This window comes from Pristiophorus japonicus, unplaced genomic scaffold (genome assembly GCF_044704955.1).
Source record: "Pristiophorus japonicus isolate sPriJap1 unplaced genomic scaffold, sPriJap1.hap1 HAP1_SCAFFOLD_118, whole genome shotgun sequence".
Lineage (NCBI taxonomy): Eukaryota > Metazoa > Chordata > Chondrichthyes > Pristiophoridae > Pristiophorus > Pristiophorus japonicus.
Genome location: NW_027250842.1, coordinates 2027544 through 2053513, shown reverse-complemented (window position 1 = coordinate 2053513; position 25970 = coordinate 2027544). Strand labels below are relative to the sequence as shown.

The following is a 25970-nucleotide window of genomic DNA, read 5'->3' as shown; positions in this document are numbered from 1 at the left end:
TCTCTCTCTCTCTCTGACCCACCTCTCTCTCTCTCTGACCCACCTCTCTCTCTCTCTCTCTCGTCTCTGACCCACCTCTCTCTCTCTCTCTCTCTCTGACCCACCTCTCTCTCTGACCCACCTCTCTCTCTCTCTCTCTCTGACCCACCTCTCTCTCTGACCCACCTCTCTCTCTCTCTCTCTCTGACCCACCTCTCTCTCTGACCCCACCTCTCTCTCTCTCTCTGACCCACCTCTCTCTCTGACCCACCTCTCTCTCTCTCTCTGACCCACCTCTCTCTCTGACCCACCTCTCTCTCTCTCTCTCTCTGACCCACCTCTCTCTTCTCTGACCCACCCTCTCTCTCTCTCTCTCTCTGACCCACCTCTCTCTCTCTCTCTGACCCACCTCTCTCTCTGACACACTCTCTCTCTCTCTCTCTCTCTGACACACTCTCTCTCTCTCTCTCTCTGACCCACCTCTCTCTCTCTCTGACCCACCTCTCTCTCTGACACACTCTCTCTCTCTCTCTGACCAACCTCTCTCTCTCTCTCTGACCAACCTCTCTCTCTCTCTCTCTCTCTCTCTGACCCACCTCTCTCTGGACCTCTCTCTCCTATCTCCATCTCTCTCTCTCTGACCCACCTCTCTCTCTCTCTCTCTCTGACCAACCTCTCTCTCTCTCTCTCTCTCTCTCTCTCTGACCCACCTCTCTCTGGACTCTCTCTCCTATCTCCATCTCTCTCTCTTTGACCCCCCTCTCTCTTCTCTCTGACCCCGCCTGCGCCCTCTCTCCGAACTTCCTCTCTCTCTGCCCTTGCTCTCTCTCACTCCTCACCCTCTCTCTCTCACTCGCCACAGATTCAGTGACTTGCCAGCACCCACAGAGTAGATGAAATCGAGGACCAGGCCGCACTGCACTCGCTGCTGCTGTGTCTCGGTCACAGCGCTCCTGCGGAGAGCGTGGGGGGGGCAGAGAGTTGGTGGGGGGGAGGGAGAGGGGCGTGGGCAGAGGGGGCTGAGAGCGCTGGGGTGGGTTCGCAGAGAGTGGCAGGCGGGGGGGGGGGGGGGGGGGGGGGGGGGGAGTGAATGTGCGCAGACCGGAAAGACACGGGAATGTTGGTGCAGATACTCACTTCGGTGGGAGGAGGGGAAACTGACGATCGATGAACCAGGTAAACAGGCCGTTGTATAAATGTATATATTAATACACGCAGTGTACATGTCGTTAGGTTTAGAATTACAGGACAATGATTTGATTTCTCGTCACAGACAGACGTTTGAAGAACAGCCGCTATTGTCGGTTCTGGGGAGGGCCCTCAGCCCTCACTCTCCCCCCCATCACCCCCACATCACATCGGCCCGCTCATGGTCACTCCCCGGGGTCACTCTCACCCCCGTCACCCCCACATCACATCGCCCCGCTCATGGTCACTCCCCGGGGTCACTGCCCGGGGTCACTCCCCCAGGGGTCACTCTCACCCCCCCGTCACCCCCACATCACATCGCCCCGCTCATGGTCACTCCCCGGGGTCACTCCCCCAGGGGTCACTCCCCGGGGTCACTCTCCCCCCCGTCACCCCCACATCACATCGCCCCGCTCATGGTCACTCCCCGGGGTCACTGCCCGGGGTCACTCTCACCCCCCCGTCACCCCCACATCACATCGCCCCGCTCATGGTCACTCCCCGGGGTCACTCCCCCAGGGGTCACTCTCCCCCCCGTCACCCCCACATCACATCGCCCCGCTCATGGTCACTCCCCGGGGTCACTCTCCCCCCCCGTCACCCCCACATCACATCGCCCCGCTCATGGTCACTCCCCGGGGTCACTCTCCCCCCCCGTCACCCCCACATCACATCGCCCCGCTCATGGTCACTCCCCGGGGTCACTGCCCGGGGTCACTCTCACCCCCCCGTCACCCCCACATCACATCGCCCCGCTCATGGTCACTCCCCGGGGTCACTCCCCCAGGGGTCACTCTCCCCCCCGTCACCCCCACATCACATCGCCCCGCTCATGGTCACTCCCCGGGGTCACTCTCCCCCCCCGTCACCCCCACATCACATCGCCCCGCTCATGGTCACTCCCCGGGGTCACTCTCCCAGGGGTCACTCTCACCCCCCCGTCACCCCCACATCACATCGCCCCGCTCATGGTCACTCCCCGGGGTCACTGCCCGGGGTCACTCCCAAAGGGGTCACTCCCCCAGGGGTCACTCCCCCAGGGGTCACTCTCACCCCCGTCACCCCCACATCACATCACCCCGCTCATGGTCACTCCCCGGGGTCACTCACCGGGGTCACTCCCCCAGTCACTCACCGGCCCCTCCCCCAGGTGTCACTCTCAGGCCCCTCCCACAGGGTCGCTCCCCGGCCCCTCCCCCAGACACTCCCACCAGCCCCTCCCCTAGACCTCACTAAACGGCCGCTCCCCCAGGGGTCACTCACCGGCCCCTCCCCCGGGGTCACTCCCTCAGCCCCCCCCCCCCCCCGGGGTCACTCCCTCAGCCCCCCCCCCCCCGGGGTCACTCCCTCAGCCCCTCCCCGACCCTTCTCCCTGTCACTCCTGCTCGCCCCTCCCCCAGGGGTCACTCCACGGCCCCTCCCCCGGGGTCACTCCCCGAGCCCTTCTCCCTGTCACTCCTGCTCGCCCCTCCCCCAGGGGTCACTCCACGGCCCCTCCCCCAGGGGTCACTCCCTCAGCCCCTCCCCCGGGGTCACTCCCCGACCCTGCTGGCCCCTCCCCCAGGGGTCACTCCACGGCCCCTCCCCCGGGGTCACTCCCCGAGCCCTTCTCCCTGTCACTTCTGCTCGCCGCTCCCCCAGGGGGTCACTCCCTCAGCCCCTCCCCCGGGGTCACTCCCCGACCCTGCTCGCCCCTATCCCAGGGGTCACTCTCAGGCCCCTCCCACAGGGTCACTCCCCGGCCCCTCCCCCAGACACTCCCACCAGCCCCTCCCCTAGACCTCACTAAACGGCCGCTCCCCCAGACACTCCCCCCCCCCCCCCCCGGGGGTCACTCCCCGGCCCCTCCCCCAGGGGTCACTCCTCCAGGTGGTCACTCCACGGCCCCTCCCCCGGGGTCACTCCCTCAGCCCCTCCCCGACCCTTCTCCCTGTCACTCCTGCTCTCCCCTCCCCCAGGGGTCACTCCACGGCCCCTCCCCCGGGGTCACTCCCCGAGCCCTTCTCCCTGTCACTCCTGCTCTCCCCTCCCCCAGGGGTCACTCCACGGCCCCTCCCCCGGGGTCACTCCCTGAGCCCTTCTCCCTGTCACTTCTGCTCGCCCCTCCCCCGGGGTCACTCCCTCAGCCCCTCCCCGACCCTTCTCCCTGTCACTCCTGCTCTCCCCTCCCCCAGGGGTCACTCCACGGCCCCTCCCCCGGGGTCACTCCCCGAGCCCTTCTCCCTGTCACTCCTGCTCTCCCCTCCCCCAGGGGTCACTCCACGGCCCCTCCCCCGGGGTCACTCCCTGAGCCCTTCTCCCTGTCACTTCTGCTCGCCCCTCCCCCGGGGTCACTCCCTCAGCCCCTCCCCGACCCTTCTCCCTGTCACTCCTGCTCTCCCCTCCCCCAGGGGTCACTCCACGGCCCCTCCCCCGGGGTCACTCCCCGAGCCCTTCTCCCTGTCACTTCTGCTCGCCGCTCCCCCAGGGGGTCACTCCCTCAGCCCCTCCCCCAGGGGTCACTCCCCAGCCCCTCCCCCGGGGTCACTCCCCGAGCCCTTCTCCCTGTCACTTCTGCTCGCCCCTCCCCCAGGGGTCACTCCCCAGCCCCTCCCCCAGGGGTCACTCCCCAGCCCCTCCCCCAGGGGTCACTCCACGGCCCCTCCCCCAGGGGTCACTCCCCAGCCCCTCCCCCGGGGCCACTCCCCGACCCTGCTCGCCCCTCCCCCAGCCCTGCCCCCACCACCGTCACTCCTGCTTCTGCTGGCACGGTTGCCAGGCGCGGTTGAGGTGGACCAGGCGGCGGTAGTTGAGGACAAAGAGCAGCAGGTTGATGCCGTAGGTGGTGACACAGACCAGGCAGAAGTCATGCAGGACGAAGATCAGCACGTAGGCCAGGTACAGCGAGCCCGCCAGTGACACCACGGAGGAGGCCGCCAACACAATGGCCGCCATGGCGCTCCCGGTCAGACCTGGGTGGGGAGACAGGAGTCAGTAACGTCATACGGCACGTGACAAACACAGGCACAAAGAACAGAGTGGTGGGGGGGTACACTGACCGGTGTCTCTCAGTCCCCTCTCCCTCAGGGAGATATCTGTACCCTGACTGGTGTCTCTCAGTCCCCTCTCCCTCAGGGAGATATCTGTACACTGACTGCTGTCTCTCAGTCCCCTCTCCCTCAGGGAGATATCTGTACACTGACTGGTGTCTCTCAGTCCCCTCTCCCTCAGGGAGATATCTGTACACTGACTGGTGTCTCTCAGTCCCCTCTCCCTCAGGGAGATATCTGTACACTGACTGGTGTCTCTCAGTCCCCTCTCCCTCAGGGAGATATCTGTACACTGACTGGTGTCTCTCAGTCCCCTCTCCCTCAGGGAGATATCTGTACACTGACTGGTGTCTCTCAGTCCCTCTCCCTCAGGGAGATATCTGCACACTGACTGGCATCTCTCAGTCCCCTCTCTCCCTCGGAGATATCTGTACACTGACTGGTGTCTCAGTCCCCTCTCCCTCAGGGAGATATCTGTACACTGACTGGTGTCTCTCAGTCTCTCTCCCTCAGGGAGATATCTGAACACTGACTGGTGTCTCTCAGTCCCTCTCCCTCAGGGAGATATCTGTACACTGACTGGTGTCTCTCAGTCCCTCTCCCTCAGGGAGATATCTGAACACTGACTGGTGTCTCAGTCCCCTCTCCCTCAGGGAGATATCTGTACACTGACTGGTGTCTCTCAGTCCCTCTCCCTCAGGGAGATATCTGTACACTGACTGGTGTCTCTCAGTCCCTCTCCCTCAGGGAGATATCTGTACACTGACTGGTGTCTCTCAGTCCCTCTCCCTCAGGGAGATATCTGTACACTGACTGGTGTCTCTCAGTCCCTCTCCCTCAGGGAGATATCTGTACACTGACTGGTGTCTCTCAGTCCCCTCTCCCTCAAGGAGATATCTGTACACTGACTGGTGTCTCTCAGTCCCCTCTCCCTCAGGGAGATATCTGTACACTGACTGGTGTCTCTCAGTCCCCTCTCCCTCAGGGAGATATCTGTACACTGACTGGTGTCTCTCAGTCCCCTCTCCCTGAGGGAGATATCTGTACACTGACTGGTGTCTCAGTCCCCTCTCCCTCAGGGAGATATCTGTACACTGACTGGTGTCTCAGTCCCCTCTCCCTCAGGGAGATATCTGTACACTGACTGGTGTCTCTCAGTCCCTCTCCCTCAGAGAGATATCTGAACACTGACTGGTGTCTCAGTCCCCTCTCCCTCAGGGAGATATCTGTACACTGACTGGTGTCTCTCAGTCCCTCTCCCTCAGGGAGATATCTGTACACTGACTGGTGTCTCTCAGTCCCTCTCCCTCAGGGAGATATCTGTACACTGACTGGTGTCTCTCAGTCCCTCTCCCTCAGGGAGATATCTGTACACTGACTGGTGTCTCTCAGTCCCTCTCCCTCAGGGAGATATCTGTACACTGACTGGTGTCTCTCAGTCCCCTCTCCCTCAGGGAGATTTCTGTACACTGACTGGTGTCTCTCAGTCCCCTCTCCCTCAGGGAGATATCTGTACACTGACTGGTCTCTCTCAGTCCCCTCTCCCTCAGGGAGATATCTGTACACTGACTGGTGTCTCTCTGTCCATCTCTCAGGGAGATATCTGTACACTGACTGGTGTCTCTCAGTCCCCTCTCTCAGGGAGATATCTGGACACTGACTGGTGTCTCTCAGTCCCCTCTCTCAGGGAGATATCTGTACACTGACTGGTGTCTCTCAGTCCCCTCTCTCAGGGAGATATCTGTACACTGACTGGTGTCTCTCAGTCCCTCTCCCTCAGGGAGATATCTGTACACTGACTGGTGTCTCTCAGTCCCTCTCCCTCAGGGAGATATCTGTACATTGACTGGTGTCTCTCAATCCCCTCTCCCTCAGGGAGATATCTGTACACTGACTGGTGTCTCTCAGTCCCCTCTCCCTCAGGGAGATATCTGTACACTGACTGGTGTCTCTCAGTCCCCTCTCCCTCAGGGAGATATCTGCACACTGACTGGTGTCTCTCAGTCCCCTCTCCCTCAGGGAGATATCTGTACACTGACTGGTGTCTCTCAGTCCCCTCTCCCTCAGGGAGATATCTGTACACTGACTGGTGTCTCTCAGTCCCCTCTCCCTCAGGGAGATATCTGTACACTGACTGGTGTCTCTCAGTCCCCTCTCCCTCAGGGAGATATCTGTACACTGACTGGTGTCTCTCAGTCCCCTCTCCCTCAGGGAGATATCTGTACACTGACTGGTGTCTCTCAGTCCCCTCTCCCTCAGGGAGATATCTGTACACTGACTAGTGTCTCTCAGTCCCCTCTCCCTCAGGGAGATATCTGCACAATGACTGGTGTCTCTCAGTCCCCTCTCCCTCAGGGAGATATCTGCAAACTGACCGGTGTCTCTCACTCCCCTCTCCCTCAGGGAGATATCTGTACACTGACTGGTGTCTCTCAGTCCCTATCCCTCAGGGAGATAGCTGTACACTGACTGGTGTCTCTCAGTCCCCTCTCCCTCAGGGAAATATCTGTACACTGCCTGGTGTCTCAGTCCCAATCCCTCAGGGAGATGTCTGTACACTGACTGGTGTCTCTCAGTCCCTCTCCCTCAGGGAGATGTCTGTACACTGACTGGTGTCTCTCAGTCCCCTCTCCCTCTCGGAGATATCTGTACACTGACTGGTGTGTCTCAGTCCCCCCCTCTCTCAGGGAGATATCTGCACACTGACTGGTGTCTCTCAGTCCCTCTCCCTCAGGGAGATGTCTGTACACTGACTGGTGTCTCTCAGTTCATCTCTGTCAGGGAGATGTCTGTACACTGACTGGTGTCTCTCAGTCCCCTCTCCCTCAGGGAGATATCTGTACACTGACTGGTGTGTCGCATTCCCCCCTCTCTCGGAGATATCTGCACACTGACTGGTGTCTCTCAGTCCCCTCTCCCTCAGGGAGATATCTGTACACTGACTGGTGTCTCTCAGTTCCACTCCCTCAGGGAGATATCTGTACACTGACTGGTGTCTCTCAGTTCGACTCCCTCAGGGAGATATCTGTACACTGACTGGTGTCCCTCTGTCCCCTCTCTCTCAGGGAGATATCTGCACACTGACTTTAGTCTCTCAGTCCCCTCTCCCTCAGGGAGATATCTGCACACTGACCGGTGTCTCTCAGTCCCTCTCCCTCAGGAAGATATCTGTACACTGACTGGTGTCTCTCAGTTCCCTCTCCCTCAGGGAGATATCTGTACACTGACAGGTGTCTCTCAGTTCCCTCTCCCTGAGGGAGATATCTGTACACTGACTGGAGTCTCTCAGTCCCCTCTCCCTCAGGGAGATATCTGAATACTGACTAGTGTCTCTCAGTCCCCTCTCCCTCAGGGAGATATCTGTACACTGACTGGTGTCTCTCAGTCCCCTCTCTCTCAGGGCGATATCTGCACACTGACTGGTGTCTCTCAGTTCGACTCGCTCAGGGAGATATCTGTCCACTGAATTGTGTTACTCAGTCGCTCTCCCTCAGGGAGATATCTGCACACTGACTGGAGTCTCTCAGTCCCCTCTCCCTCAGGGAGATATCTGTACACTGACTGGTGTCTCTCAGTTCCTCTCTCTCAGGGAGATATCTGTACAGTGACTGGTGTGTCTCAATCCCTATCCCTCAGGGAGATATCTGTACACTGACTGTTGTCTCTCAGTCCCTCTCCCTCAGGGAGATGTCTGTACACTGATTGGTGTCTCTCAGTCCCCTCTCTTTCAGGGAGATATCTGTACACTGACTGGTGTCTCTCAGTCCCTCTCCCTCAGGGAGATATCTGGACACTGACTGGTGTCTCTCAGTCCCTCTCCCTCAGGGAGATGTCTGTACACTGACTGGTGTCTCTCAGTCCATCTCCGTCAGGGAGATGTCTGTACACTGACTGGTGTCTCTCAGTCCCTCTCCCTCAGGGAGATATCTGTACACTGACTGGTGTGTCTCAGTCCCCCCTCTCTCAGTGAGATATCTGCACACTGACTGGTGTCTCTCAGTCCCCTCTCCCTCAGGGAGATATCTGTACACTGACTGGTGTCTCTCAGTCCCTCTCCCTCAGGGAGATGTCTGTACACTGACTGGTGTCTCTCAGTCCATCTCCGTCAGGGAGATGTCTGTACACTGACTGGTGTCTCTCAGTCCCCTCTCCCTCAGGGAGATACCTGTACACTGACTGGTGTCTCTCAGTCCCCTCTTCCTCAGGGAGATATCTGTACACTGACTGGTGTCTCTCAGTTCCACTCCCTCAGTGAGATATCTGTACACTGACTGGTGTCTCTCAGTTCGACTCCCTCAGGGAGATATCTGTACACTGACTGGTGTCCCTCTGTCCCCTCTCTCTCAGGGAGATATCTGCACACTGACTTTAGTCTCTCAGTCCCCTCTCCCTCAGGGAGATATCTGCACACTGACCGGTGTCTCTCAGTCCCTCTCCCTCAGGGAGATATCTGGACACTGACAGGTGTCTCTCAGTTCCCTCTCCCTGAGGGAGATATCTGTACACTGACTGGAGTCTCTCAGTCCCCTCTCCCTCAGGGAGATATCTGAATACTGACTAGTGTCTCTCAGTCCCCTCTCCCTCAGGGAGATATCTGAACACTGACTGGTGTCTCTCAGTCCCCTCTCCCTCAGGGAGATATCTGTACACTGACTGGTTTCTCTCAGTCCCCTTTCCCTCAGGGAGATATCTGTACACTGACTGGTGTCTCTCAGTCCCCTCTCCCTCAGGGAGATATCTGTACACTGACTGGTGTCTCTCAGTCTCCTCTCTCTCAGGGCGATATCTGTACACTGACTGGTGTCTCTCAGTCCCCTCTCCCTCAGGGAGATATCTGTACACTGACTGGTGTCTCCCAGTCCCCTCTCCCTCAGGGAGATATCTGTACACTGACCAGTGTCTCTCAGTCCCTCTCACTCTGGGAGATATCTGTACGCTGACCGGTGTCTCTCAGTCCCACTCACTCAGGGAGATATCTGTACACTGACTGGTGTCTCTCAGTTCGACTCGCTCAGGGAGATATCTGTCCACTGAATTGTGTTACTCAGTCGCTCTCCCTCAGGGAGATATCTGTACACTGACTGGTGTCTCTCAGTCCCCTCTCCCTCAGGGAGATATCTGTACACTGACTGGTGCCTCTCAGTCCCTCTCCCTCAGGGAGATATCTGTACACTGACTGGTGTCTCTCAGTTCCCTCTCCCTCAGGGAGATATCTGTACACTGACTGGTGTCTCTCAGTTCCCTCTCCCTCAGGGAGATATCTGTACACTGACTGGTGTCTCTCAGTTCCCTCTCCCTCAGGGAGATATCTGCACACTGACTGGTGTCTCTCAGTTCCCTCTCCCTCAGGGAGATATCTGTACACTGACTGGTGTCTCTCAGTTCCCTCTCCCTCAGGGAGATATCTGCACACTGATTGGTGTCTCTCAGTCCCCTCTCTTTCAGGGAGATATCTGTACACTGACTGGTGTCTCTCAGTCCCTCTCCCTCAGGGAGATATCTGGACACTGACTGGTGTCTCTCAGTCCCTCTCCCTCAGGGAGATGTCTGTACACTGACTGGTGTCTCTCAGTCCATCTCCGTCAGGGAGATGTCTGTACACTGACTGGTGTCTCTCAGTCCCCTCTCCCTCAGGGAGATATCTGTACACTGACTGGTGTCTCTCAGTCCCCTCTCTCAGGGAGATATCTGTACACTGACTGGTGTCTCTCAGACCCCTCTCTCAGGGAGATATCTGTACACTGACTGGTGTCTCTCAGTCCCCTCTCTCAGGGAGATATCTGTACACTGACTGGTGTCTCTCAGTCCCCTCTCTCAGGGAGATATCTGGACGCTGACTGGTGTCTCTCAGTCCCCTCTCCCTCAGGGAGATATCTGCACACTGACTGGTGTCTCTCAGTCCCTCTCCCTCAGGGAGATATCTGTACACTGACTGGTGTCTCTCAGTCCCCTCTCCCTCAGGGAGATATCTGTACACTGACTGGTGTCTCTCAGTCCCCTCTCCCTCAGGGAGATATCTGTACACTGACTGGTGTCTCTCAGTCCCCTCTCCCTCAGGGAGATATCTGTACACTGACTGGTGTCTCTCAGTCCCCTCTCCCTCAGGGAGATATCTGTACACTGACTGGTGTCTCAGTCCCCTCTCCCTCAGGGAGATATCTGTACACTGACTGGTGTCTCAGTCCCCTCTCCCTCAGGGAGATATCTGTACACTGACTGGTGTCTCTCAGTCCCTCTCCCTCAGGGAGATATCTGAACACTGACTGGTGTCTCAGTCCCCTCTCCCTCAGGGAGATATCTGTACACTGACTGGTGTCTCTCAGTCCCTCTCCCTCAGGGAGATATCTGTACACTGACTGGTGTCTCTCAGTCCCTCTCCCTCAGGGAGATATCTGTACACTGACTGGTGTCTCTCAGTCCCTCTCCCTCAGGGAGATATCTGTACACTGACTGGTGTCTCTCAGTCCCTCTCCCTCAGGGAGATATCTGTACACTGACTGGTGTCTCTCAGTCCCTCTCCCTCAGGGAGATATCTGTACATTGACTGGTGTCTCTCAATCCCCTCTCCCTCAGGGAGATATCTGTACACTGACTGGTGTCTCTCAGTCCCCTCTCCCTCAGGGAGATATCTGTACACTGACTGGTGTCTCTCAGTCCCCTCTCCCTCAGGGAGATATCTGCACACTGACTGGTGTCTCTCAGTCCCCTCTCCCTCAGGGAGATATCTGTACACTGACTGGTGTCTCTCAGTCCCCTCTCCCTCAGGGAGATATCTGTACACTGACAGGTGTCTCTCAGTCCCCTCTCCCTCAGGGAGATATCTGTACACTGACTGGTGTCTCTCAGTCCCCTCTCCCTCAGGGAGATATCTGTACACTGACTGGTGTCTCTCAGTCCCCTCTCCCTCAGGGAGATATCTGTACACTGACTGGTGTCTCTCAGTCCCCTCTCCCTCAGGGAGATATCTGTACACTGACTGGTGTCTCTCAGTCCCCTCTCCCTCAGGGAGATATCTGCACACTGACTGGTGTCTCTCAGTCCCCTCTCCCTCAGGGAGATATCTGCAAACTGACCGGTGTCTCTCACTCCCCTCTCCCTCAGGGAGATATCTGTACACTGACTGGTGTCTCTCAGTCCCTATCCCTCAGGGAGATAGCTGTACACTGACTGGTGTCTCTCAGTCCCCTCTCCCTCAGGGAAATATCTGTACACTGCCTGGTGTCTCAGTCCCAATCCCTCAGGGAGATGTCTGTACACTGACTGGTGTCTCTCAGTCCCTCTCCCTCAGGGAGATGTCTGTACACTGACTGGTGTCTCTCAGTCCCCTCTCCCTCTCGGAGATATCTGTACACTGACTGGTGTGTCTCAGTCCCCCCCTCTCTCAGGGAGATATCTGCACACTGACTGGTGTCTCTCAGTCCCTCTCCCTCAGGGAGATGTCTGTACACTGACTGGTGTCTCTCAGTTCATCTCCGTCAGGGAGATGTCTGTACACTGACTGGTGTCTCTCAGTCCCCTCTCCCTCAGGGAGATATCTGTACACTGACTGGTGTGTCGCATTCCCCCCTCTCTCGGAGATATCTGCACACTGACTGGTGTCTCTCAGTCCCCTCTCCCTCAGGGAGATATCTGTACACTGACTGGTGTCTCTCAGTTCCACTCCCTCAGGGAGATATCTGTACACTGACTGGTGTCTCTCAGTTCGACTCCCTCAGGGAGATATCTGTACACTGACTGGTGTCCCTCTGTCCCCTCTCTCTCAGGGAGATATCTGCACACTGACTTTAGTCTCTCAGTCCCCTCTCCCTCAGGGAGATATCTGCACACTGACCGGTGTCTCTCAGTCCCTCTCCCTCAGGAAGATATCTGTACACTGACTGGTGTCTCTCAGTTCCCTCTCCCTCAGGGAGATATCTGTACACTGACAGGTGTCTCTCAGTTCCCTCTCCCTGAGGGAGATATCTGTACACTGACTGGAGTCTCTCAGTCCCCTCTCCCTCAGGGAGATATCTGAATACTGACTAGTGTCTCTCAGTCCCCTCTCCCTCAGGGAGATATCTGTACACTGACTGGTGTCTCTCAGTCCCCTCTCTCTCAGGGCGATATCTGCACACTGACTGGTGTCTCTCAGTTCGACTCGCTCAGGGAGATATCTGTCCACTGAATTGTGTTACTCAGTCGCTCTCCCTCAGGGAGATATCTGCACACTGACTGGAGTCTCTCAGTCCCCTCTCCCTCAGGGAGATATCTGTACACTGACTGGTGTCTCTCAGTTCCTCTCTCTCAGGGAGATATCTGTACAGTGACTGGTGTGTCTCAATCCCTATCCCTCAGGGAGATATCTGTACACTGACTGTTGTCTCTCAGTCCCTCTCCCTCAGGGAGATGTCTGTACACTGATTGGTGTCTCTCAGTCCCCTCTCTTTCAGGGAGATATCTGTACACTGACTGGTGTCTCTCAGTCCCTCTCCCTCAGGGAGATATCTGGACACTGACTGGTGTCTCTCAGTCCCTCTCCCTCAGGGAGATGTCTGTACACTGACTGGTGTCTCTCAGTCCATCTCCGTCAGGGAGATGTCTGTACACTGACTGGTGTCTCTCAGTCCCTCTCCCTCAGGGAGATATCTGTACACTGACTGGTGTGTCTCAGTCCCCCCTCTCTCAGTGAGATATCTGCACACTGACTGGTGTCTCTCAGTCCCCTCTCCCTCAGGGAGATATCTGTACACTGACTGGTGTCTCTCAGTCCCTCTCCCTCAGGGAGATGTCTGTACACTGACTGGTGTCTCTCAGTCCATCTCCGTCAGGGAGATGTCTGTACACTGACTGGTGTCTCTCAGTCCCCTCTCCCTCAGGGAGATACCTGTACACTGACTGGTGTCTCTCAGTCCCCTCTTCCTCAGGGAGATATCTGTACACTGACTGGTGTCTCTCAGTTCCACTCCCTCAGTGAGATATCTGTACACTGACTGGTGTCTCTCAGTTCGACTCCCTCAGGGAGATATCTGTACACTGACTGGTGTCCCTCTGTCCCCTCTCTCTCAGGGAGATATCTGCACACTGACTTTAGTCTCTCAGTCCCCTCTCCCTCAGGGAGATATCTGCACACTGACCGGTGTCTCTCAGTCCCTCTCCCTCAGGGAGATATCTGGACACTGACAGGTGTCTCTCAGTTCCCTCTCCCTGAGGGAGATATCTGTACACTGACTGGAGTCTCTCAGTCCCCTCTCCCTCAGGGAGATATCTGAATACTGACTAGTGTCTCTCAGTCCCCTCTCCCTCAGGGAGATATCTGAACACTGACTGGTGTCTCTCAGTCCCCTCTCCCTCAGGGAGATATCTGTACACTGACTGGTTTCTCTCAGTCCCCTTTCCCTCAGGGAGATATCTGTACACTGACTGGTGTCTCTCAGTCCCCTCTCCCTCAGGGAGATATCTGTACACTGACTGGTGTCTCTCAGTCTCCTCTCTCTCAGGGCGATATCTGTACACTGACTGGTGTCTCTCAGTCCCCTCTCCCTCAGGGAGATATCTGTACACTGACTGGTGTCTCCCAGTCCCCTCTCCCTCAGGGAGATATCTGTACACTGACCAGTGTCTCTCAGTCCCTCTCACTCTGGGAGATATCTGTACGCTGACCGGTGTCTCTCAGTCCCACTCACTCAGGGAGATATCTGTACACTGACTGGTGTCTCTCAGTTCGACTCGCTCAGGGAGATATCTGTCCACTGAATTGTGTTACTCAGTCGCTCTCCCTCAGGGAGATATCTGTACACTGACTGGTGTCTCTCAGTCCCCTCTCCCTCAGGGAGATATCTGTACACTGACTGGTGCCTCTCAGTCCCTCTCCCTCAGGGAGATATCTGTACACTGACTGGTGTCTCTCAGTTCCCTCTCCCTCAGGGAGATATCTGTACACTGACTGGTGTCTCTCAGTTCCCTCTCCCTCAGGGAGATATCTGTACACTGACTGGTGTCTCTCAGTTCCCTCTCCCTCAGGGAGATATCTGCACACTGACTGGTGTCTCTCAGTTCCCTCTCCCTCAGGGAGATATCTGTACACTGACTGGTGTCTCTCAGTTCCCTCTCCCTCAGGGAGATATCTGCACACTGATTGGTGTCTCTCAGTCCCCTCTCTTTCAGGGAGATATCTGTACACTGACTGGTGTCTCTCAGTCCCTCTCCCTCAGGGAGATATCTGGACACTGACTGGTGTCTCTCAGTCCCTCTCCCTCAGGGAGATGTCTGTACACTGACTGGTGTCTCTCAGTCCATCTCCGTCAGGGAGATGTCTGTACACTGACTGGTGTCTCTCAGTCCCCTCTCCCTCAGGGAGATATCTGTACACTGACTGGTGTCTCTCAGTCCCCTCTCTCAGGGAGATATCTGTACACTGACTGGTGTCTCTCAGTCCCCTCTCTCAGGGAGATATCTGTACACTGACTGGTGTCTCTCAGTCCCCTCTCTCAGGGAGATATCTGTACACTGACTGGTGTCTCTCAGTCCCCTCTCTCAGGGAGATATCTGGACGCTGACTGGTGTCTCTCAGTCCCCTCTCCCTCAGGGAGATATCTGCACACTGACTGGTGTCTCTCAGTCCCCTCTCCCTCAGGGAGATATTTGTACACTGACCGGTGTCTCTCAGTCCCTCTCCCTCAGGGAGATATCTGTACACTGACTGGTGTCTCTCAGTCCCCTCTCTCTCAGGGAGATATCTGTACACTGACTGGTGTCTCTCAGTCCCCTCTCCCTCAGGGAGATATCTGTACACTGACTGGTGTCTCTCAGTCCCCTCTCCCTCAGGGACATATCTGTACACTGACTGGTGTCTCTCAGTCCCCTCTCTCTCTCAGGGAGATATCTGTACACTGACTGGTGTCTCTCAGTCCACTCTCCCTCAGAGAGATATCTGTACACTGACTGGCGTCTCTCAGTCCCCTCTCCCTCAGGGAGATATCTGTACACTGACTGGTGTCTCTCAGTCCCCTCTCCCTCAGGGAGATATCTGTACACTGACTGGTGTCTCTCAGTCCCCTCTCCCTCAGGGAGATATCTGTACACTGACTGGTGTCTCTCAGTCCCCTCTCCCTCAGGGAGATGTCTGTACACTGACTGGTGTATCTCTGTCCCCTCTCCCTCAGGGAGATATCTGCAAACTGACCGGTGTCTCTCACTCCCCTCTCCCTCAGGGAGATATCTGTACACTGACTGGTGTCTCTCAGTCCCTCTCCCTCAGGGAGTTATCTGTACACTGACTGGTGTCTCTCAGTCCCTATCCCTCAGGGAGATAGCTGTACACTGACTGGTGTCTCTCAGTCCGTCTTCCTCCGGGAAATATCTGTACACTGCCTGGTGTCTCAGTCCCAATCCCTCAGGGAGTTATCTGTACACTGACTGGTGTCTCTCAGTCTCCTCTCCCTCAGGGAGATATCTGTACACTGACTGGTGTCTCTCAGTCCCCTCTCCCTCAGGGAAATATCTGTACACTGCCTGGTGTCTCAGTCCCAATCCCTCAGGGAGATATCTGTGCACTGACTGGTGTCTCTCAGTCCCCTCTCCCTCAGGGAGATATCTGTACACTGACCGGTGTCTCTCAGTCCCTCTCCCTCAGGGAGATATCTGTACACTGACTGGAGTCTCTCAGTCCCCTCTCCCTCAGGGAGACATCTGTACACTGACTGGTGTCTCTCAGTCCCTCTCCCTCAGGGAGATATCTGCACACTGACTGGTGTCTCTCAGTCCCCTCTCCCTCAGGGAGATATCTGTACACTGACCAGTGTCTCTCAGTCCCTCTCACTCTGGGAGATATCTGTACACTGATTGGTGTCTCTCAGTCCCCTCTCCCTCAGGGAGATATCTGTACACTGACTGGTGTGTCTCAGTCCCCCCTCTCTCAGGGAGATATCTGCACACTGACTGGTGTCTCTCAGTCCCCTCTCCCTCAGGGAGATATCTGCACACTGACTGCTGTCTCTCAGTCCCCTCTCCCTCAGGAAGATATCTGTACACTGACTGGTGTCTCTCAGTTCCACTCCCTCAGGGAGATATCTGTACACTGACTGGTGTCTATCAGTTCCACTCCCTCAGGGAGATATCTGTACACTGACTGGTGTCTCTCAGTCCCCTCTCACTCAGGGAGCTATCTGTGCACTGACTGGTGTTTCTCAGTCCCCTCTCCCTCAGGGAGATATCTGTACACTGACTGGTGTCTCTCTGTCCCCTCTCTCTCAGGGAGATATCTGCACACTGACTTTAGTCTCTCAGTCCCCTCTCCCTCAGGGAGATATCTGTACACTGATAGGTGTCCCTCAGTCCCTCTCCCTGAGGGAGATATCTTAACACTGACTGGTATCCCTCAGTCCGTCTCCCTCAGGGAAATATCTGTCCACTGAATTGTGTTACTCAGTCCCCTCTCTCAGGGAGATATCTGTACGCTGACTGGTGTCTCTCAGTCCCCTCTCCCTGAGGGAGATATCTGAACACTGACTGGTGTCCCTCAGTCCGTCTCCCTCAGGGAAATATCTGTCCACTGAATTGTGTTACTTAGTTCCTCTCTCTCAGGGAGATATCTGTACAGTGACTGGTGTGTCTCAATCCCTATCCCTCAGGGAGATGTCTGTACACTGACTGGTGTCTCTCAGTCCATCTCCGTCAGGGAGATGTCTGTCCACTGAATTGTGTTACTCAGTCGCTCTCCCTCAGGGAGATATCTGTACACTGACTGGTGTCTCTCAGTCCCCTCTCCCTCAGGGAGATATCTGTACACTGACTGGTGCCTCTCAGTCCCTCTCCCTCAGGGAGATATCTGCACACTGACTGGTGTCTCTCAGTTCCCTCTCCCTCAGGGAGATATCTGTACACTGACTGGTGTCTCTCAGTTCCCTCTCCCTCAGGGAGATATCTGTACACTGACTGGTGTCTCTCAGTTCCCTCTCCCTCAGGGAGATATCTGCACACTGACTGGTGTCTCTCAGTTCCCTCTCCCTCAGGGAGATATCTGTACACTGACTGGTGTCTCTCAGTTCCCTCTCCCTCAGGGAGATATCTGCACACTGATTGGTGTCTCTCAGTCCCCTCTCTTTCAGGGAGATATCTGTACACTGACTGGTGTCTCTCAGTCCCTCTCCCTCAGGGAGATATCTGGACACTGACTGGTGTCTCTCAGTCCCTCTCCCTCAGGGAGATGTCTGTACACTGACTGGTGTCTCTCAGTCCATCTCCGTCAGGGAGATGTCTGTACACTGACTGGTGTCTCTCAGTCCCCTCTCCCTCAGGGAGATATCTGTACACTGACTGGTGTCTCTCAGTCCCCTCTCTCAGGGAGATATCTGTACACTGACTGGTGTCTCTCAGTCCCCTCTCTCAGGGAGATATCTGTACACTGACTGGTGTCTCTCAGTCCCCTCTCTCAGGGAGATATCTGTACACTGACTGGTGTCTCTCAGTCCCCTCTCTCAGGGAGATATCTGGACGCTGACTGGTGTCTCTCAGTCCCCTCTCCCTCAGGGAGATATCTGCACACTGACTGGTGTCTCTCAGTCCCCTCTCCCTCAGGGAGATATTTGTACACTGACCGGTGTCTCTCAGTCCCTCTCCCTCAGGGAGATATCTGTACACTGACTGGTGTCTCTCAGTATCCTCTCTCTCAGGGCGATATCTGTACACTGACTGGTGTCTCTCAGTCCCCTCTCCCTCAGGGAGATATCTGTACACTGACTGGTGTCTCTCAGTCCCCTCTCCCTCAGGGACATATCTGTACACTGACTGGTGTCTCTCAGTCCCCTCTCTCTCTCAGGGAGATATCTGTACACTGACTGGTGTCTCTCAGTCCACTCTCCCTCAGGGAGATATCTGTACACTGACTGGCGTCTCTCAGTCCCCTCTCCCTCAGGGAGATATCTGTACACTGACTGGTGTCTCTCAGTCCCCTCTCCCTCAGGGAGATATCTGTACACTGACTGGTGTCTCTCAGTCCCCTCTCCCTCAGGGAGATATCTGTACACTGACTGGTGTCTCTCAGTCCCCTCTCCCTCAGGGAGATGTCTGTACACTGACTGGTGTATCTCTGTCCCCTCTCCCTCAGGGAGATATCTGCAAACTGACCGGTGTCTCTCACTCCCCTCTCCCTCAGGGAGATATCTGTACACTGACTGGTGTCTCTCAGTCCCTCTCCCTCAGGGAGTTATCTGCACACTGACTGGTGTCTCTCAGTCCCTATCCCTCAGGGAGATAGCTGTACACTGACTGGTGTCTCTCAGTCCGTCTTCCTCCGGGAAATATCTGTACACTGCCTGGTGTCTCAGTCCCAATCCCTCAGGGAGTTATCTGTACACTGACTGGTGTCTCTCAGTCTCCTCTCCCTCAGGGAGATATCTGTACACTGACTGGTGTCTCTCAGTCCCCTCTCCCTCAGGGAAATATCTGTACACTGCCTGGTGTCTCAGTCCCAATCCCTCAGGGAGATATCTGTGCACTGACTGGTGTCTCTCAGTCCCCTCTCCCTCAGGGAGATATCTGTACACTGACCGGTGTCTCTCAGTCCCTCTCCCTCAGGGAGATATCTGTACACTGACTGGAGTCTCTCAGTCCCCTCTCCCTCAGGGAGACATCTGTACACTGACTGGTGTCTCTCAGTCCCTCTCCCTCAGGGAGATATCTGCACACTGACTGGTGTCTCTCAGTCCCCTCTCCCTCAGGGAGATATCTGTACACTGACCAGTGTCTCTCAGTCCCTCTCACTCTGGGAGATATCTGTACACTGACTGGTGTCTCTCAGTCCCCTCTCCCTCAGGGAGATATCTGTACACTGACTGGTGTGTCTCAGTCCCCCCTCTCTCAGGGAGATATCTGCACACTGACTGGTGTCTCTCAGTCCCCTCTCCCTCAGGGAGATATCTGCACACTGACTGCTGTCTCTCAGTCCCCTCTCCCTCAGGAAGATATCTGTACACTGACTGGTGTCTCTCAGTTCCACTCCCTCAGGGAGATATCTGTACACTGACTGGTGTCTATCAGTTCCACTCCCTCAGGGAGATATCTGTACACTGACTGGTGTCTCTCAGTCCCCTCTCCCTCAGGGAGCTATCTGTGCACTGACTGGTGTTTCTCAGTCCCCTCTCCCTCAGGGAGATATCTGTACACTGACTGGTGTCTCTCTGTCCCCTCTCTCTCAGGGAGATATCTGCACACTGACTTTAGTCTCTCAGTCCCCTCTCCCTCAGGGAGATATCTGTACACTGATAGGTGTCCCTCAGTCCCTCTCCCTGAGGGAGATATCTTAACACTGACTGGTGTCCCTCAGTCCGTCTCCCTCAGGGAAATATCTGTCCACTGAATTGTGTTACTCAGTCCCTCTCTCTCAGGGAGATATCTGTACACTGACTGGTGTCTCTCAGTCCCCTCTCCCTCAGGGAGATATCTGAATACTGACTAGTGTCTCTCAGTCCCCTCTCCCTCAGGGAGATATCTGAACACTGACTGGTGTCTCTCAGTCCCCTCTCCCTCAGGGAGATATCTGTACACTGACTGGTTTCTCTCAGTCCCCTTTCCCTCAGGGAGATATCTGTACACTGACTGGTGTCTCTCAGTCCCCTCTCCCTCAGGGAGATATCTGTACACTGACTGGTGTCTCTCAGTCTCCTCTCTCTCAGGGCGATATCTGTACACTGACTGGTGTCTCTCAGTCCCCTCTCCCTCAGGGAGATATCTGTACACTGACTGGTGTCTCCCAGTCCCCTCTCCCTCAGGGAGATATCTGTACACTGACCAGTGTCTCTCAGTCCCTCTCACTCTGGGAGATATCTGTACGCTGACCGGTGTCTCTCAGTCCCACTCACTCAGGGAGATATCTGTACACTGACTGGTGTCTCTCAGTTCGACTCGCTCAGGGAGATATCTGTCCACTGAATTGTGTTACTCAGTCGCTCTCCCTCAGGGAGATATCTGTACACTGACTGGTGTCTCTCAGTCCCCTCTCCCTCAGGGAGATATCTGTACACTGACTGGTGCCTCTCAGTCCCTCTCCCTCAGGGAGATATCTGTACACTGACTGGTGTCTCTCAGTTCCCTCTCCCTCAGGGAGATATCTGTACACTGACTGGTGTCTCTCAGTTCCCTCTCCCTCAGGGAGATATCTGTACACTGACTGGTGTCTCTCAGTTCCCTCTCCCTCAGGGAGATATCTGCACACTGACTGGTGTCTCTCAGTTCCCTCTCCCTCAGGGAGATATCTGTACACTGACTGGTGTCTCTCAGTTCCCTCTCCCTCAGGGAGATATCTGCACACTGATTGGTGTCTCTCAGTCCCCTCTCTTTCAGGGAGATATCTGTACACTGACTGGTGTCTCTCAGTCCCTCTCCCTCAGGGAGATATCTGGACACTGACTGGTGTCTCTCAGTCCCTCTCCCTCAGGGAGATGTCTGTACACTGACTGGTGTCTCTCAGTCCATCTCCGTCAGGGAGATGTCTGTACACTGACTGGTGTCTCTCAGTCCCCTCTCCCTCAGGGAGATATCTGTACACTGACTGGTGTCTCTCAGTCCCCTCTCTCAGGGAGATATCTGTACACTGACTGGTGTCTCTCAGTCCCCTCTCTCAGGGAGATATCTGTACACTGACTGGTGTCTCTCAGTCCCCTCTCTCAGGGAGATATCTGTACACTGACTGGTGTCTCTCAGTCCCCTCTCTCAGGGAGATATCTGGACGCTGACTGGTGTCTCTCAGTCCCCTCTCCCTCAGGGAGATATCTGCACACTGACTGGTGTCTCTCAGTCCCCTCTCCCTCAGGGAGATATTTGTACACTGACCGGTGTCTCTCAGTCCCTCTCCCTCAGGGAGATATCTGTACACTGACTGGTGTCTCTCAGTCCCCTCTCTCTCAGGGAGATATCTGTACACTGACTGGTGTCTCTCAGTCCCCTCTCCCTCAGGGAGATATCTGTACACTGACTGGTGTCTCTCAGTCCCCTCTCCCTCAGGGACATATCTGTACACTGACTGGTGTCTCTCAGTCCCCTCTCTCTCTCAGGGAGATATCTGTACACTGACTGGTGTCTCTCAGTCCACTCTCCCTCAGAGAGATATCTGTACACTGACTGGCGTCTCTCAGTCCCCTCTCCCTCAGGGAGATATCTGTACACTGACTGGTGTCTCTCAGTCCCCTCTCCCTCAGGGAGATATCTGTACACTGACTGGTGTCTCTCAGTCCCCTCTCCCTCAGGGAGATATCTGTACACTGACTGGTGTCTCTCAGTCCCCTCTCCCTCAGGGAGATGTCTGTACACTGACTGGTGTATCTCTGTCCCCTCTCCCTCAGGGAGATATCTGCAAACTGACCGGTGTCTCTCACTCCCCTCTCCCTCAGGGAGATATCTGTACACTGACTGGTGTCTCTCAGTCCCTCTCCCTCAGGGAGTTATCTGTACACTGACTGGTGTCTCTCAGTCCCTATCCCTCAGGGAGATAGCTGTACACTGACTGGTGTCTCTCAGTCCGTCTTCCTCCGGGAAATATCTGTACACTGCCTGGTGTCTCAGTCCCAATCCCTCAGGGAGTTATCTGTACACTGACTGGTGTCTCTCAGTCTCCTCTCCCTCAGGGAGATATCTGTACACTGACTGGTGTCTCTCAGTCCCCTCTCCCTCAGGGAAATATCTGTACACTGCCTGGTGTCTCAGTCCCAATCCCTCAGGGAGATATCTGTGCACTGACTGGTGTCTCTCAGTCCCCTCTCCCTCAGGGAGATATCTGTACACTGACCGGTGTCTCTCAGTCCCTCTCCCTCAGGGAGATATCTGTACACTGACTGGAGTCTCTCAGTCCCCTCTCCCTCAGGGAGACATCTGTACACTGACTGGTGTCTCTCAGTCCCTCTCCCTCAGGGAGATATCTGCACACTGACTGGTGTCTCTCAGTCCCCTCTCCCTCAGGGAGATATCTGTACACTGACCAGTGTCTCTCAGTCCCTCTCACTCTGGGAGATATCTGTACACTGATTGGTGTCTCTCAGTCCCCTCTCCCTCAGGGAGATATCTGTACACTGACTGGTGTGTCTCAGTCCCCCCTCTCTCAGGGAGATATCTGCACACTGACTGGTGTCTCTCAGTCCCCTCTCCCTCAGGGAGATATCTGCACACTGACTGCTGTCTCTCAGTCCCCTCTCCCTCAGGAAGATATCTGTACACTGACTGGTGTCTCTCAGTTCCACTCCCTCAGGGAGATATCTGTACACTGACTGGTGTCTATCAGTTCCACTCCCTCAGGGAGATATCTGTACACTGACTGGTGTCTCTCAGTCCCCTCTCACTCAGGGAGCTATCTGTGCACTGACTGGTGTTTCTCAGTCCCCTCTCCCTCAGGGAGATATCTGTACACTGACTGGTGTCTCTCTGTCCCCTCTCTCTCAGGGAGATATCTGCACACTGACTTTAGTCTCTCAGTCCCCTCTCCCTCAGGGAGATATCTGTACACTGATAGGTGTCCCTCAGTCCCTCTCCCTGAGGGAGATATCTTAACACTGACTGGTATCCCTCAGTCCGTCTCCCTCAGGGAAATATCTGTCCACTGAATTGTGTTACTCAGTCCCCTCTCTCAGGGAGATATCTGTACGCTGACTGGTGTCTCTCAGTCCCCTCTCCCTGAGGGAGATATCTGAACACTGACTGGTGTCCCTCAGTCCGTCTCCCTCAGGGAAATATCTGTCCACTGAATTGTGTTACTTAGTTCCTCTCTCTCAGGGAGATATCTGTACAGTGACTGGTGTGTCTCAATCCCTATCCCTCAGGGAGATGTCTGTACACTGACTGGTGTCTCTCAGTCCATCTCCGTCAGGGAGATGTCTGTCCACTGAATTGTGTTACTCAGTCGCTCTCCCTCAGGGAGATATCTGTACACTGACTGGTGTCTCTCAGTCCCCTCTCCCTCAGGGAGATATCTGTACACTGACTGGTGCCTCTCAGTCCCTCTCCCTCAGGGAGATATCTGCACACTGACTGGTGTCTCTCAGTTCCCTCTCCCTCAGGGAGATATCTGTACACTGACTGGTGTCTCTCAGTTCCCTCTCCCTCAGGGAGATATCTGTACACTGACTGGTGTCTCTCAGTTCCCTCTCCCTCAGGGAGATATCTGCACACTGACTGGTGTCTCTCAGTTCCCTCTCCCTCAGGGAGATATCTGTACACTGACTGGTGTCTCTCAGTTCCCTCTCCCTCAGGGAGATATCTGCACACTGATTGGTGTCTCTCAGTCCCCTCTCTTTCAGGGAGATATCTGTACACTGACTGGTGTCTCTCAGTCCCTCTCCCTCAGGGAGATATCTGGACACTGACTGGTGTCTCTCAGTCCCTCTCCCTCAGGGAGATGTCTGTACACTGACTGGTGTCTCTCAGTCCATCTCCGTCAGGGAGATGTCTGTACACTGACTGGTGTCTCTCAGTCCCCTCTCCCTCAGGGAGATATCTGTACACTGACTGGTGTCTCTCAGTCCCCTCTCTCAGGGAGATATCTGTACACTGACTGGTGTCTCTCAGTCCCCTCTCTCAGGGAGATATCTGTACACTGACTGGTGTCTCTCAGTCCCCTCTCTCAGGGAGATATCTGTACACTGACTGGTGTCTCTCAGTCCCCTCTCTCAGGGAGATATCTGGACGCTGACTGGTGTCTCTCAGTCCCCTCTCCCTCAGGGAGATATCTGCACACTGACTGGTGTCTCTCAGTCCCCTCTCCCTCAGGGAGATATTTGTACACTGACCGGTGTCTCTCAGTCCCTCTCCCTCAGGGAGATATCTGTACACTGACTGGTGTCTCTCAGTATCCTCTCTCTCAGGGCGATATCTGTACACTGACTGGTGTCTCTCAGTCCCCTCTCCCTCAGGGAGATATCTGTACACTGACTGGTGTCTCTCAGTCCCCTCTCCCTCAGGGACATATCTGTACACTGACTGGTGTCTCTCAGTCCCCTCTCTCTCTCAGGGAGATATCTGTACACTGACTGGTGTCTCTCAGTCCACTCTCCCTCAGGGAGATATCTGTACACTGACTGGCGTCTCTCAGTCCCCTCTCCCTCAGGGAGATATCTGTACACTGACTGGTGTCTCTCAGTCCCCTCTCCCTCAGGGAGATATCTGTACACTGACTGGTGTCTCTCAGTCCCCTCTCCCTCAGGGAGATATCTGTACACTGACTGGTGTCTCTCAGTCCCCTCTCCCTCAGGGAGATGTCTGTACACTGACTGGTGTATCTCTGTCCCCTCTCCCTCAGGGAGATATCTGCAAACTGACCGGTGTCTCTCACTCCCCTCTCCCTCAGGGAGATATCTGTACACTGACTGGTGTCTCTCAGTCCCTCTCCCTCAGGGAGTTATCTGCACACTGACTGGTGTCTCTCAGTCCCTATCCCTCAGGGAGATAGCTGTACACTGACTGGTGTCTCTCAGTCCGTCTTCCTCCGGGAAATATCTGTACACTGCCTGGTGTCTCAGTCCCAATCCCTCAGGGAGTTATCTGTACACTGACTGGTGTCTCTCAGTCTCCTCTCCCTCAGGGAGATATCTGTACACTGACTGGTGTCTCTCAGTCCCCTCTCCCTCAGGGAAATATCTGTACACTGCCTGGTGTCTCAGTCCCAATCCCTCAGGGAGATATCTGTGCACTGACTGGTGTCTCTCAGTCCCCTCTCCCTCAGGGAGATATCTGTACACTGACCGGTGTCTCTCAGTCCCTCTCCCTCAGGGAGATATCTGTACACTGACTGGAGTCTCTCAGTCCCCTCTCCCTCAGGGAGACATCTGTACACTGACTGGTGTCTCTCAGTCCCTCTCCCTCAGGGAGATATCTGCACACTGACTGGTGTCTCTCAGTCCCCTCTCCCTCAGGGAGATATCTGTACACTGACCAGTGTCTCTCAGTCCCTCTCACTCTGGGAGATATCTGTACACTGACTGGTGTCTCTCAGTCCCCTCTCCCTCAGGGAGATATCTGTACACTGACTGGTGTGTCTCAGTCCCCCCTCTCTCAGGGAGATATCTGCACACTGACTGGTGTCTCTCAGTCCCCTCTCCCTCAGGGAGATATCTGCACACTGACTGCTGTCTCTCAGTCCCCTCTCCCTCAGGAAGATATCTGTACACTGACTGGTGTCTCTCAGTTCCACTCCCTCAGGGAGATATCTGTACACTGACTGGTGTCTATCAGTTCCACTCCCTCAGGGAGATATCTGTACACTGACTGGTGTCTCTCAGTCCCCTCTCCCTCAGGGAGCTATCTGTGCACTGACTGGTGTTTCTCAGTCCCCTCTCCCTCAGGGAGATATCTGTACACTGACTGGTGTCTCTCTGTCCCCTCTCTCTCAGGGAGATATCTGCACACTGACTTTAGTCTCTCAGTCCCCTCTCCCTCAGGGAGATATCTGTACACTGATAGGTGTCCCTCAGTCCCTCTCCCTGAGGGAGATATCTTAACACTGACTGGTGTCCCTCAGTCCGTCTCCCTCAGGGAAATATCTGTCCACTGAATTGTGTTACTCAGTCCCTCTCTCTCAGGGAGATATCTGTACGCTGACTGGTGTCTCTCAGTCGCTCTCCCTCAGGGAGATATCTGTACACTGACTGGTGTCTCTCAGTCCCCTCTCCCTGAGGGAGATATCTGAACACTGACTGGTGTCCCTCAGTCCGTCTCCCTCAGGGAAATATCTGTCCACTGAATTGTGTTACTCAGTCGCTCTCCCTGAGGGAGATATCTGTACACTGAATGGTGTCTCTCAGTCCCCTCTCCCTCAGG

General features: G+C 55.4%; 1 protein-coding gene across 1 annotated transcript in view; it reads right to left on the bottom strand.

Annotated features, from left to right (window-relative positions):
* Positions 1–3878: 3878 nt before the first annotated feature.
* LOC139242050 (vitamin K epoxide reductase complex subunit 1-like protein 1) overlaps positions 3879–25970 on the bottom strand; it is a 45960-nt gene continuing 23868 nt past the window's right edge. Inside the window, exon 3 of the mRNA XM_070870193.1 lies at positions 3879–4118. Coding sequence (XP_070726294.1) covers positions 3895–4118 — 224 coding nt within the window. The 3' untranslated portion in view covers positions 3879–3894. The remainder of the gene's footprint in view (positions 4119–25970) is intronic.